This window comes from Oryzias latipes, chromosome 16 (genome assembly GCF_002234675.1).
Source record: "Oryzias latipes chromosome 16, ASM223467v1".
NCBI lineage: Eukaryota > Metazoa > Chordata > Actinopteri > Beloniformes > Adrianichthyidae > Oryzias > Oryzias latipes.
The window spans coordinates 15,011,101-15,026,468 of NC_019874.2; the positions used below are offsets into that span (position 1 = coordinate 15,011,101).

A 15,368-nucleotide genomic window follows, 5' to 3' on the forward strand; every position below is an offset into this window, starting at 1 on the left:
CACAAAAGGCATTCAGCCACTATCTGTCTGCTCAGCTGTTGGACAGGACAAGTTTAAAGAAAAGAAAAAAAAAGGACAAATTTCTAAAAAAAATGGATTGCGGGGAAAAAAGAAGAAACCTCAAGGGTGTCCACATGAAGGAGGGATCTTCCCCCAGGACAGACAGGCAATGTATTAAAACTCTTAGAGAAGAATTAACTTAACTAACTCTACAACTAAATGTTTAAATAGTCAAGCAAATGAGCTTCATCCAGATGAAGTAGGGGGATGGCTGGGGGCGCGAGACGAGCCGGAGGCAGGATCCACAGTCAAGTGTAGGAGCATGGACGAGCCATCTGGAGTCTGGAATCGATCCCGCTCCCCGGGAGAGGAGTGGGAAAGAGGGACAATACATGGCTTGGTGGCTAAAGGCTCCAAATGTGCTTTTACAAATTCTAGGAACCACAATCAGTCCTGCATTTCATGAGCGAAGTGTTCTGTTTGGATGGTAAGGCACAATGAGGTCTTTGTTATAGGATGGGGTCATACCATGTAAGGCCTTTAGGTATGAATGGGTATCAGGTATAAGGTTTTAACGGTACTACTACTCTTATTGATACTGCTTGTCAATCTTCGAGATGCATCCATTTATGGTGTATGTTGCTCCTACATCAACTGAAAGACAAGGTCATCAGACACTTTAAAATCATTTTCCATCAGAATAGTCAAGAATAGAGGAAGAACATGTGTCTGACCTGTTCCAAAACCGCAGTAGTCTTCGTTCCCCACACAGTCCAAAGTTTTGTTGCATGCTGGAGCATCACAGGTGAAGCACTGTCTCCCATTTGGAGTTTTTTTGCTCGGTTCTAAACAAAACATATAATATTTTTTAAAGATAATCAGAGCCTCACTGCCTGTTTCCCCCAAAATTTCATCCTATAAACAGCTTTATTGTAACTTCTTAACAAACAATTTAGTTGATTTTTAAACTGTAATTTAGATTAATCTGAATATAGCAATTTGGATAAAAGTTAATAAAATGGTCAGCTGTTGGACAGGACAAGTTAAAAAAAACATGTCTTCTGCTAAATGCATTAAGTTTTCTTTGGTGAGCCATCATTCTTTTTCTTATTATTGCTGTTAAAGTATTCCAAAACACCTGGGCAGCTTACAATAATATGTGCTTAATTTCTTTTTTTATATAAAGTTTTTATTAACCCTTTTGGTCCAGATTTTATCTACTTTAAATATATCGTGCATTTAATGTAAAAATATATTAAACTGACAGTAAATAACTTTAAGACAAACCAATACATTGCAATGGACAGAATGTGTGTTACCAGGGACAGACTGTGTGTTGCAGAGGTTGGAGTTGCAGCATAGGGTGTTAACCGAAATGTTGAAATATCCAGAATTGCCTGAACCTTCACCACATTCTTCATTCAGAACACAACCCTTCACGTTTAGGTCTCGGACTTTTGATCCACCTGCAGGCAAACAGCAACTGTTAATAAACGTAATCTATACTATGCACATAACAAGCAAACACTAAGAATGATTTAATGTCGTACCTTCATAGACAATGACTCTGGATACACCACATTGATGATTCTCTGAAGGACAGTCCCTTTGTATTGCATCGCAACGAGAATTGTTTTGTGTGCATTCAAAACATGTTAGCGTGTCACCTAATAAAACAACAAATAATGTATGAATGTGTGCAAAAATGAAAAAAGTAACACATTTATTTTAAAAATTCTGTCATAACTACAGCAAGACTCTAAAGCTCTGTTCAGCTATGACAAAAAGCTGCAACATCAACTAAAACATGCAATTTGGACAAAACACTGAAAAAGGCATAGAGCTTAAACCATTTTAAAGACAGAGCTAATGTTTGTTTTACCTCCCACTTTAAGTTATATCAATTTTAAAACAGTGACAAAAAAAGAAGAAAAATTCACCTTTTGGTAGAAGCCAAATACCAAGAATTAGAGCAAAGAGATGCATGCTGGTCTTTGGGACAGACCGGATTTAACTTCTCTCTCTGTTGAGGCTCTTTATATTACCTTTTCACTGGGGGAAGGGGGGGGGGGGTCTTAGTCCTTGATTCAGACTCCTCCCTAATCCATTATGAAATACTAATTACCTATTCCTGTGGTAACATTGTAACTAAACATTTTATGGTTACATATTTAACAGCAATCTAAACGATTACTATAAAAATTGTTATGTGGGGATTACATCAGTCTTTATTTTGTCTGGACATGATTGTTAACACAAATTCACGTGATTGTTTTCACGGTTTCTCAGGACTGCGTGGCATTTCTCCATTCAATAGCCGCCTCAGCCAGCTCACACACCGTCCCAAAGCCGCTCATCTCCATGGAGACACAGTTCTCCTGGGAGACATGGTCCTCCCTAGTTCGGCAGCTCGCTCACGCAGAGCAGCCGGATGGACTGCGGTCCGAAGTCTCATCTGGAACCCACACCGTAACAAAGCACCCTCCCCTGCCCGCAAACACGCTAAACATGCCTCGCTTGCATGGAGCAAGCGACTGGTTTGTGGTCCAAAGCCTTCTCGGGAGCGCCACACTGTCTATGCATAACAGAAAACCAGTGCAGTAGTGACCCACAACAGACTAAATTGCACAACGATCAGATCAACATACAGCATTACCCACCTGTCTCTATTGGAAAGAAATTTTCATCCGAATAAGTTTGAACAGGGCAGAGTATTCTGAATGGTGTGTTTACATGACAGATCTTTATTCTGATCAGGTGTTTATTCCGATGAATTTTGCCCATGTAACATGGCTAGAGGTATTTTATGAGGTATATTTATGTTGTAATTGTGCAGATCTATCCTATTTGTCCGACTTATTAAAGATAGCATACTTCATGATAGAAACGTGTTTATTTTACTATAAGATCAATATTGAATTTTTTTCATGGGCACTTTTTGAATTCAGTTGCATTTGCAATCAAAGGTTTCAACAATTCTTTGCAAATTTTTTACTTTATTTCTTTTTGTTGACAGATGACACGCACACTTGTCCTGAAACATTTTCCTGGGGGGGGGGGGGTCATCTCTGAATTTATGGGCTGGTGTGAAAATAACCACCTGTTGCTAAACACCTGCTAGACAAAGGACCTGGGGCCTCATTTATAAACGTTGCGTACGCACAAAAGAAGGCGTACGCCACTCTCTACGCAATAGTTGAGATTTATAAAAAGCAAACTTGACGGGAAAATGTGCGGTCCTCCACGCAAGCTCTGACCCAGGCGTACGCACAAAAACGGGTGAAATGAGAAATGGCGACACCGTCGGCAGATGGAAGAAACACGTGAAAGTGACAGTGTGTGCCAAATCGTGCTGGCATATGCTGTGCTACACAATGTGGCACAGCTTAAAACGTGCCTCTACCCCCTGGCGCTGATTGCTGTGTTGGCCCCGACCCTGAACCCCATCCCCACGCATTTGAGCCAAACGCTGCTGCTGTGCGCCAGCGTTTGGAAGTGATGCGTCGCTTGTAAAGAAAAAGAGGTGTGGAAAATATTATTTATTTAAGAATTCCCTCATCGTGCAGTTTATTTCAGTCAGGGCGATCTTGATTTCGCCCAACTCCTTGGCCACCTCTCTGATTGAACTACTGACTTCCCTCTGCATTCAAGGACTGCATCGGTGAGGACGCGTCCACTGCTGGAGGGTTGAGAGCCGCGTGCCGTGGAGACGCTGGGTCCAGACGGCTACTCAGCTGCAGCATCGTAACCACTGGCCCCGCTGGAACACCCAGCAACTAAAATAAAATTGTTCTATATTAATAATCTGTAATTGTGTAGCCTGCATACATGTGACTTGACTGCATTCATTTGAATTATTTCTCTTACCTGTGTCACCCTGACCCTGGCGCGTCGGCGTCCCCTCCGTCTCAGTCAGGTGACTGAGGCGGAGGAGGACGCCGATAAGGGGGACTTAATAGGGATTCCCCAATAATAGCGGCCAGTTTCTCATCAAGAGGGGTCAGCTCCGGTGTCCCCCCCCCCCCCCCCCCCACGTGGCGGACACACTCTGCCAATGCAGCGCTAGACGTTTTTTTGCCTCGACTTTGATGTCCGATCATTTCTTTCATTTCTTTTTTATTTCGGCCACGGTCCGAGGTTGTGAGGCTGCAGCATTTTCGGCGTCTGCCACCGTTTGCCGCTCACGTGCCTTTTTGGCATTAGTAATGCCCACACTGTGCCCCAAACAACACTTTTCTCCTCTTTTCCACCTCGCCAACGATAACTTCTACTTCACATTGAGTGAAGTTACGTTTTTTTGATTTCCCCTCTGTGTTTGCCATGATTTAGCAAGCCATGAATATTAATTTGTGGGCATTTCACGGACTATTTATGGGCAACTATGGGCGTGGCATGTAGCCGCAAAAGCTGCGCTGCATTTAGAATCGGTTGTGATTTATAAAGGGAAAGATGCGTAGGATGTGCGTGCGCACGGTTTTATAAATCCGAATATTTCTGTGCGTACGCACGTCCTATGTTTCATCCGTACGCCACTTCTGACGCAAATCCTACGCAAAGTTCCTGGACTTCAGGAGGTCCTCACCATCACACTCACCGGTGAACATCCAGGGTTCAGACATTGAGTTTGTGGACACTCTTAAATACCTGGGTGTTCACCTGAACAGACTGGAATGGTCCAACAACATGGGTGCTCTGTACAGGATTGGCCAGAGTCGCCTTCACCTGCTGAGGAGACTAAGGTCGTTCAGCGTGTGCAGGCAGCTGCTCAGACCATTTTATGACACTGTGGTGTCCTCACTGGTCCTTTATGGAGTTGTGTGCTGGGCGGGGGGCAGTACAGAAAGAGACAGAAGGAGGCTTGACAAGCTGGTTAAGAAAGCCGGCTCTGTCCTGGGCAGAACACCACAGTCCAACGAGGAGGTGATGGACGGATGTTGGCTAAGATAACATCCATCATGGATAACCCCTCCCAACCCCTGAACCAAACTGTAGAGGCGCTGACCAGCTCCTTCAGCACTAGACTGTTGCACCCACAGTGCAGGTCATTCCTCTCCACAGCCATTAGACTGTACAACACCCTGTTACAGTGACACACTACAGACCCACAGGTGTTTGTTGTTTTTTTTCACTCATGTTTTTCTTTTACAAACTGTTGTAGTCGTGGTTTTTCAGCTGTTTTTTGTTCTTTAACTGTTGCTTTTTGCTGTGTATTTTTACTTATTTATATTTATATTAATTTACTTTGTTATAGAAAAAAAAGAATCTGTTTTTAGAAATGTTTCTCTGACTGTTTTTTTTTTTTTTTTTGCTGTTTGTATTTATGAATGTCTTTTTTGCTGCTTAAGATAAAATAATTTCCCCATTGTGGGATGAATAAAGTTTTAAATACCTGCTAATTGGTTGATTTAAAGAAGCATGACATGAGTATACCCTTGAAGACCCAACTTGCTACCAAACAAGGTGTTTCAAAAGAAAACAATGACAAAACAGGAGCGACGCCCTGCTTAGCTAGTGTTAGCCCAGATGCTGCTAGCATTGAAAATGAGCAGCAACCAGCATGTCTCTACTGGTCTACTGGAGGAAATGAAAAAAAAACTCAGTCAAGAAAACATAGAGGGCCACAACCGCTTGCAGACCACCAGCAGAGGATTGGAGAGTTGGACAGATGAGTGAATTCTGCAGAAGACAGAGGGGCTAAACATCACAGAGTGGTCCGGTATTTGCTTCACTGTGAAAGGCAACACCCCGCTCCATGTAAGGATTTGCAGAACCGGATGAGAAGAAAAAACCTGCGCATTTACCAAATACCAGAGGGAAGTAGAGGTGGAAATATGGCTTTGACGCTACTGCCCGACCTAAACATTGGCGTTGAGAGAGTTCATCACTCACTCCAGTCCAGACCAACAAGCTCAACAGGGCCCCCTCGCTCGATTCTCGTAAGGTTTCTGGACGCAGCGGTAAAGTATTTGATTTTGTAACAAGCATAGAGGCAAGGAAAAGTGGTGTTTCAGCACAGAAGGATCTTTTTTGATCAGGATTACTCGCATGAGCCACAAAAGAAGTGATCCAAGGTGATAGCTGTTGTGAAGCAGCTGAAACAGAAGAACCTACAGGCCAAGTGTTTGTATCCAGCACGGCTGAAAATCAAGTTGGACTCCGGAGGGAAACCTATGCCACTTTAACCAGCGCCTCTGACACCTTGGAAAGACTGGGGGTCCAGGTAATCATTGGAGAATGTGAGCACATAGAGAGACTTGCAGAAGAATGGAGCATCAGCAGGAAGAAGAGCAAAAACAACACATCTAAGGGTAAGATCGAAGGGTAAGCATCTAAGGGTAAGACAACAATGGGCAGAAGATAAGGAAAAAAGATTAAAGGTAAATATGTCATTGAGAACACTATTAGTTGTCACAAATTATTGGAAAGACTTTTGAATAAAAAAAATTAAAATAAAACACGACGAGAGACTTTTGTTCTATCGGGGTTCAGGCATTAATCTGGTTTTTGTTAAGTGTTTTTTGTGTTGTTTTACCTCACTCACATTGTTAACTTAAACACACTCCACAGAAAAGGACATGTCATTTTGTTGTATAAACGCACAAGACACATTGGTGAAAGGAAGGGGCAGCAATCCATAAAACATCAGTTATGAGACTATGTAATTTAGTTACTTATAATCTAAAAGGTATTAACAACCCTATTTAGAGGAAAGTTAAAAAAGTTGCAATGCGCTGTGGCGTTACTCCAAGAAACCCAACTTTCAGAAACAGACCTCCTCAAGCCATTTTGTTGATCAGATCAGTGTATTTTAACTGTGAAAACGTATTTCATGACAAAGAGAAATGAACAATGCCAATTTTCTCAAAAAACTGGCACATCTTGTAGCAGAAAAGGGGGAAGGCATTGGAATTGTACGAGGAGATCTAAACTGCATTCTCAACAATAGATTAGTCAAATTATCTATGTCTTCTGAGCCACCAAATAGAACGTCTTAAATATGATGAAAGAACTTGGGTTGGTTGATAGTTGGAGCCATCTCAACCCAAATTATAAAAATTTTATGTCACAAGTTCATGGAAGTTATTCACAATTAATCCTTGTGCTATCTTAGATGACCCCACCCTTACATTGACGTGTTCTCCCTACCATGACAAAGGTGGATAAAGGTGGAAAGATTTCATGTAATCCATGGAAACCAGTGAAGATCACAAATCATTGAAGAAAAAAGGTTCAGAGCACTGTCTAGTTGGGTCTAGATGACCCAACTCCCAATGTTGAAGTTTCTAGGATAGCACAAGGGTTACACCACTTCTTTATAACTAAAAAGTACTTTAATAAAGCTGTGTGATAAAACCTATGACAATCTCAGACCACAGCCCAGTAGTGTTGACACTAGAATTTGGGCTGGAACCGTGTTTCAGATACTGGAGAATAAATGGTTTATTGTTGACGGATACTTCAATTAAAGACGAAATACGGTAAGCTATAGCAGAATATTTTCATTTTAATGATAATGGAACGGTCTCATCCTCAGTCTAGTGGGATGCAGCAAAAGCTACTATACGGGGAAGACTAATCTCTATAGCAGGGGTGTCCGGACCAGTCACGAAGAGTAAAAATTATAAGGATGTTTAAAAAAAGCATGTTTCTAGTCCATTCCTTTGGCGAATTATGATTTCTAAAAGAAATAACAGAAATGCGCATCGTGTGTCACTACTGCTCTGGATTAACGTCATGCATAGACGGTGTTTTGCTCCAGAGAAAGTTTTGGAGCTCAAACAGGACCGACCAGCTGCTCTGCGGAGGCCTGGTGTCTGCTCACCTTTGCACAAAAGTATGTGTGACAGAATGAAATGCTTTACATGTGTTGGTTTGTGTCCAAATGTGCGTAGTTTAGCTGAGTACATGTTGACATTTGTATTTATACAAATACACACCTAGTGTGTTAGAAGATCTATAAACCCCTGTTGTAACAGTAAAATATGTCCAACACAAAAGGCATTCAGCCACTATCTGTCTGCTCAGCTGTTGGACAGGACAAGTTTAAAGAAAAGAAAAAAAAAGGACAAATTTCTAAAAAAAATGGATTGCGGGGAAAAAAGAAGAAACCTCAAGGGTGTCCACATGAAGGAGGGATCTTCCCCCAGGACAGACAGGCAATGTATTAAAACTCTTAGAGAAGAATTAACTTAACTAACTCTACAACTAAATGTTTAAATAGTCAAGCAAATGAGCTTCATCCAGATGAAGTAGGGGGATGGCTGGGGGCGCGAGACGAGCCGGAGGCAGGATCCACAGTCAAGTGTAGGAGCATGGACGAGCCATCTGGAGTCTGGAATCGATCCCGCTCCCCGGGAGAGGAGTGGGAAAGAGGGACAATACATGGCTTGGTGGCTAAAGGCTCCAAATGTGCTTTTACAAATTCTAGGAACCACAATCAGTCCTGCATTTCATGAGCGAAGTGTTCTGTTTGGATGGTAAGGCACAATGAGGTCTTTGTTATAGGATGGGGTCATACCATGTAAGGCCTTTAGGTATGAATGGGTATCAGGTATAAGGTTTTAACGGTACTACTACTCTTATTGATACTGCTTGTCAATCCGGTATTTTAACGATACTCTTATCGATACTTTTTGAGAACGAAAAATAAATAAATAAATAACCAATTAAGAACATAATGTGTTTTATTTCCTTATTATGCAATAATGTTTTTTTAACAAATTGTTTTTTTTAATACTTGAAAATTAAAATACACGAAAAAAGAAGTTATTTAAAGAAAAATAAACAGCAATGTTTTGACATATTGCTGTTATGATATCTGATGCCCGTGTTTCCATCTTTTTGAAGCCAAAGCCCCTCCCCCACCTCTCTGCCTGCTTTTCCTGTTTACCTGTTCACATCCTATACAGCAGCGAGTCGTTTTCTTTCCGCGCTCCTCAGTGTGTTCAACATAGAGAGCGCAAAATACGGTCATCATAGCAGCAGGTTGACATGATAGTCGGGACGCTCCAGCGCAGATTTAATTAATTTTACGCGCGCCGCGTGCTGTCTGAACAACAGCCCCGCCCCCCCGTGCACACAAATAGCCAGTCAGACCTCTATTCGTCAGCGTGAATTGCGAAATTAATATCACCATTAATTAACGGAAAATTGACTGACTTGGGGAGTTAAATATGGCAGATAACGTTTATATCTTGTGGGACACAAAAAAAGCGACTTCTTCTCCAGTACAGATAGCAGAACTGCGGTCTTAAAGAATGTTGCCCCGGGACTCATTCAATACCGGGGCTCGGTACCCATCCCTACCTTTACGTTAGCAGGAGGATTTTGAACTTGATTCTAGAATCAACAGTGACCCAGTGAAGTGAAACTAATACAGGAGTGATGTGATCTCTTCTGCTAGTTCCTGCTAACAATCTAGCTGCTCCATTCCGAACAAGATGATAACATCTCAAGGAACTTTTAGGGCACGCTGCTAGCAAACAGTTACAGTAATTCAGCCAAGACTTAACAAAATGCATGGATGAGTTTTTCAGCATCATTTTTACATAGTATATTTCTGATTTCTGATTTGAGCCTTATATGATAAATTCTTGTCAAATAAAACCCCTAGGTTTCTAATTGTGGAATTGGAGGCTATATTTATGCCATCCAGGGAGACTATCTGATAAAGAGAGCATCTCTCAAGTTTTTAGGACAGTATAATGACCTGAGCTTTTTCTGGGTTTAGGGGAAGGTAATTCATTGTTAAAAGTGATTCCTTTTGCAAAACTATCCTATGAACATCTATTTGTTGAAGGTGAATGTAATCAATTCAGGTAAAACAGTAACCATTGCAGAAATTGAAAGGTACAATGAATCCTTTATGCTTCTCATACATCTTAGATACTGTACATGCATAAGGGCAGCTGTAAGAGGTGAAAATTTGTTAAGCAACTCACTGGAAAACAAACAAACATTAAAGACAGCTCCAGATTTGTTTTCATCAAAAAGCAACGAGAAGCAAGTTCACACATACTTTTACCTTTGGTAGGTTTTAATATTGTTCTTATGAGCTTCATGTAAGAAGTAAGTTTAGGAATTTTAAAGGTAGTTTATGTTGTAATTGTGTAAATCTATTCTGTTTGTCAGACCTAGTAAAGATAAACACTTTATGATAGAAACATGTCTTTATTTTACTATGACGTTAATATTGAATTTTTTTCATGGGCACTTTTTTAAAGTCAATTGTATTTGTGCTCAAAGGTTTAAACAAATCTTCAAGAACTTTTCACTTTACTTATTTTTAAGAAACTGGCACAGTTCTTGCTGAGTTAAATTTACGGTTGTGGACAGATGACACGCACAACTTGTCCTGACACATTTTCTTAGTCTGAATAAAAGGGCCACACATCAAGGTCATCTATCCAACGGTCTGTTCACAAACCTTTGCATAGACAGCCTTGATGTCTATGCACAGGCCTGTTCACAATTCTTATGGTAGTATGCTTTACTAATATTTATGGATGACAGTATTCAATGTCTAATAACACTCCATCAGAATATATTGGGGGATGCTCACAATATCATTGGTTGAAATCACTGACTGAGTCACTAAAGATGCAACACTTCCACAGTTAACATGTAATGATAATATCAATAGTGTAAAATAAGAAACGAGGTAGTAACATCATGATGCAATGTTAAACATAACTTTCTTTCAACACAAAATTTTAAATGTATACATTTTTACAAGTTTTACAAATGTTCATGCTGAAATGTATGAAATATTTTTATTTTTCTCTGTAAAGAAGGATGTCTAGTACAGCTGTGATTTAGTCTATTAGGAAGTGAGCAGGAGGGAAAGGGTTAAGGATGGGACAGAGTAAGAAAAGCTCCCCACTTGTTTCTAATACTTTGCTTACTTTTGATAATGCTCTTTGAAAAACACATTTTCCTTGTTACTCCTACTGTAGACATTGAAAAATGCAATGTTATTAATCAAAACTATAGTACTACTTTGTGATTATAAGTATGCAGTGAATTTCTAAATTACATTTACATTTACATTTGTGAAATAGTAATCATTATAAAAGGTTTAACAAAAAAGTCAATAAATCAAACTGTTAAAACAGTTGTTCAAAACCACAATTAAACAGGAAACATTTAATGGGTTAGTATGTAACAAATCAAATCAAACTTTAATTGTATAGTACTTTAACAACTGAGGTCACTCATAGTGCTTTACATAAAAATATAATCAAATTTAAAAAAACAAAAGGACAAGACAAACAAATATTTTGTTTAAATATTGTACAATGACGACCCCCCCCCCCCACACACACACACACCGACACAATCATAAACACACACACACCATGATAAAAATAGTGATAAAATAATGCAATGTAGAAACCAGGCTTTGTATTGGAGTGAGAATCTATGTTTTGGGGACATATCCACATCAGTGACATCAGTTGGCAGTAGCATCTTTGCCCAAGGGTCTTGCCCAAGGAACCTCACTAGCTGATGGTAATTTACTGCCATTGTTGTGGTAATTGACCCATTTCCATTGTTATGGAAATTAAGCCTCTTTTCACAGCCAACACCTTGGGTCTTGTGTGGTGTGGTAGATCTGAGCGTCTATCTCTGTGGTACTCAGGGCTATTTCCTGAGCTGCCAGGATGAGTGCTTCAGTGCTGTCCTGTAGGCCAGCCCTTTCTAGCCATCGGTAGGACTTCTTGATATCAGCCACTTCAGTTATGGTCCGTTGGTACATCCCATGCAGGGCTTTGTCCTCCCATGAGGATCTGTCCTCCAGCACTGTATCCTCTGCTCTCCATTGCGTGAGACATTCACTGAGCACACTGTCAGTTGGGGCCTTGAGCTTGATGTATTCATGCATCTTGGATGTTTCATCCTTGATAGTGGCTTCTACGCTCACTAGTCCTTGGCCTCCTTCCTTGCGACTAGCATACAGTCAGGGTCAGGTCAGGGTGCTGGATTTGGGATGGAACCCTCCATGCATGGTGAGGAGCTTTCGTGTTTTAACATCTGTGGTCTGTATCTCTTCCTTTGGCCATCTTATTATTCCTGCAGGGTATCTGATAACTGGCAGTACGTAGCTGTTTATTGCCCGGGTCTTATTTTTGCCAGTGAGCTGGCTTCTCAGGGCTTGCCTTACTCGTTGGAGGTATTTAGCTGTTGCAGCTTTCCTTGTTGCCTGCTCCATGTTGCCATTTGCCTGCGGAATTCCAAGGTACTTGTAACTGTCCACAATGTCTGCTATTGTTCCTTCTGGGAGACCCCTCCTGTGTGGACTATCTTACCTCTCTTTCTCACCATCCGGCTGCATTTCTCGAGCCAGAATGACATCCCAATTTCATTACTGTAGATCCTGGTTGTGTGGATCAGGGAGCCAATGTCACGCTCGCTCTTAGCATATAGCTTGATGTCATCCATGTAGAGGAGGTGACTGATGTTGGCCCCATTTCTGAGTCGGTATCCATAGCCAGTCTTGTTGATTATTTGGCTGAGGGGTTTCAGACCTATGCAGAACAGCAGTAGGGACAGAGCATTACCTTGGTATATCCCACATTTGATGGAGACTTGTGCAAGTGGCTTCCCATTGGGGAATATATATCCAATCTTTTAGTAAAGTATTAACCCTCGCGGACCCTGAGATCCTCTGGCACTGGTCTATTAACCATTCCGACTGTAAAAACCAAAACTAACAGAGAAGCATCTTTTCAACACTGTGGCCCCCATTTATGGAACAGTCTGCCAGAGGACCTGAGGGCCGCGGAGAGCATTGAAGGTTTTAGGAAAAGGCTAAAGACCCATCTTTTTAACCTGGTTTTCAGCTAATTTTTTACTACCTTTATTTATTTATTTCTTTTTATTTATGTATCCATTTTACCTTGTTTTATGAACGTACACTAGATTTTTAATGTGTTATTTTAATTTTAATTTACCTTATATCAATGTTTTGTTGTTTATTGCTTTTATCAATATGTTTTCTTTTGTAACGGTTTTCAGTTTCTTTGCCTTTGTGTTTGGTTCCTTGTTGTTCTGTATAGGCTTCAGTTGCTTCCTGTTTTATTTTGTAGTATTTCCTATTTTGTTGTTGTTTTCGAGTTTTACCTCCCCATCAGTCCTGAGTGTTTCCACCTGTGTGTCGTTACCTTGCATGTATTTAAGTCTTGTCTTTCCCTTCCTCCTGTGCTGGTCCATAGTCTGTTATTGTACTGTTCCCCTGTCTCTGCGTGGTTTTGACGTTTCCCCTTTTCGAGCCTTCCAGCCTTTTGAGTCCCATACGGAAATGATATATATGAATCTTATACGTTTTTTGTCTGTTTTATCTGAAACTTATAATTTAAGCATAATACATTCAAACCACTTATAAGATCCTTAGTAAAATAGGACAATATGAAACTTGTATGTTTTTGTAACATATAAGAAAAGCGTATGATAGTAGTTCTGCATACATTATTTTTAGTAGTGTAATATAGCCTAGCCTTTGACTAACTGGGCTGGGCTCCAGCAAGATCCCCATGACCCCGGTAAAGGGATGGAGCGGGTCAGAAGATGTATGGATGGATTTAAGAACCTACTATTCCTAATGACATTAGCAACATGATATTGTGTCCACACAGCAAATATTGAAAATACATGAAGGAAGTAGTTAATATGAAGCAAAGACATATAAAACGATGGATGCATTCTTTCATGTGATGCTAGAGAAAGACTTCTTTATTTTGTAGACTAATAATAGAATAATAACATGACATAACATGAAGTAAAAAATTTTTTACATAAGAATATATGTGCAGTTTATCTTTGCCTTAATAGGTGATATTTCATTTGAGTTACATTGGTAATAGTTGAGGCAGAAATTTCTCCTTTTGGAACCTCAAAATGAATAAATGAAAATATTCTCATTTAGTTTTAATATTATTTCATCTACAGTAATATGTGTTTAGTAGCTTACATACAATTGAGCTGGACTGTGAACACTGAATATACACACATGGTCTAATTACCTGAGTAGCACTTATGGCTTTGTTAAAGCCAGTGGGAAACTGAACAGTTGACATGTAGTTCAGTTCAGTTCTGCATGAGAACCTCTGGCAAATTTCTGCACTGTGCATTTACCATAGTTTCCTATGGCATATAAAGACTGGTCACCCACGTCGATAAAGTGTGAGACTCTAAAAATACTCTTATCCTTTAACCATTGTGCTATCTTAGATGACCCCACCCTTACATTGACGTGTTCTCCCTACCATGACAAAGGTGGATAAAGGTGGAAAGATTTCATGTAATCCATGGACACCAGTGAGGTTCACAAATCATTGAAGAAAAAAGGTTTACCGCACTGTCTAGTGGGTCTAGATGACTCAACTCCCAATGTTAAAGTGCCAAGGATATTACAAGGGTTACAAGTACAACAGAGTTGTTTCTTTGTTTTGTTTTGAAGGAACGGCCATGAATGACTAATCCATTTACAGCTATTCTCTTCTAGTAACTCACCACAGCAATTGGGGGAACCTCTATCACTGAGTGGAGAGCAGCTAGATCATCAAGAGATACCAAGCTTACATTTGGTGGACCAAGGGCAGTCTTTTGATCTTGACACTCTGCTTTCCATGTCTCATTTCATTGCAGAAATCCTTAACTTCTGCAGGTGCATTAGTTAGAAACTGCTGTGCTAAACGGGGAAATGCACGGGTTAACACCACTTGTTTACATATTTTTTGTGGTACAGCTTGACTACTTTTTACTTGTTTCAGGAGATACTCATTGAAATGTTCAAACATAAAAGCTGAGTGAGCCCACAAAGGACACCAGTGCAATACACTTTGCTCAAATGCACAAGTGAATGAACATTGAACGTCATGTGTTCTACTCCATACAGTGACTGCACACCTCCAACAAAGTACACTAATGCTTCATGTACGTGACTTATCTGTTCAGCATTTAGTGCTGACCCCAACAGAATGTTTATACCCTCTATCAGCAATGCCCAATGACAAAGATATTTCTGGGGAAGTATGCCTTTCAGAACTGGCAAACTATAGTACAAAAGCCAGTGCTGCCACTCGTGGGCTTTTCAGAATTTGCGTTCTGTTAGAGATCTTGGAACTCGAGCAACAATGCCTGGAGGCTTTATTGATAACAGGTGTCTGTCCATTAATGCCGTTTGTGCACCAATACACCATGGTTCAGAAATACTCTTGGAATCCATCCATAAACTTGCCATATATCTGCACACACCAAGCAACACACAGTGCATGTAGTCAGGGACCATCCCATTGATCAAATCAAGCATTGGTAAGTGGGTTAGGGCAGATGGGCCCTTTATGCCTAGTATGGACTTCCCTTCTCTT

The 15,368-nt window shown here is 40.5% G+C and overlaps 1 protein-coding gene across 1 annotated transcript; it reads right to left on the bottom strand.

The window, feature by feature from the left end:
• Positions 1–227: 227 nt before the first annotated feature.
• LOC111948923 (phospholipase A2 inhibitor and Ly6/PLAUR domain-containing protein-like) lies at positions 228–2,963 on the bottom strand. The gene is made up of 5 exons (XM_023964012.1): positions 1,941–2,963; positions 1,551–1,667; positions 1,320–1,466; positions 735–845; positions 228–654 (listed from the first exon to the last, which is right to left on the bottom strand). The coding sequence occupies exons 1-5, from the start codon at positions 1,984–1,986 to the stop codon at positions 590–592; spliced, it is 486 nt and encodes a 161-aa protein (XP_023819780.1). The 5' UTR covers positions 1,987–2,963; the 3' UTR covers positions 228–589.
• Positions 2,964–15,368: the final 12,405 nt, after the last annotated feature.

What these genes read in the sequence shown, in the direction of transcription:
- LOC111948923 (XM_023964012.1), bottom strand. Translation starts at nt 1,986, where the DNA reads ATGCATCTCTTTGCTCTAATTCTTGGTATTTGGCTTCTACCAAAAG. An exon ending in TATTTGGCTTCTACCAAAAG is followed by an intron (nt 1,668 to 1,940) that starts GTGAATTTTTCT and finishes TTGTTTTATTAG; the next exon opens with GTGACACGCTAACATGTTTT. An exon ending in CAGAGTCATTGTCTATGAAG is followed by an intron (nt 1,467 to 1,550) that starts GTACGACATTAA and finishes GTTTGCCTGCAG; the next exon opens with GTGGATCAAAAGTCCGAGAC.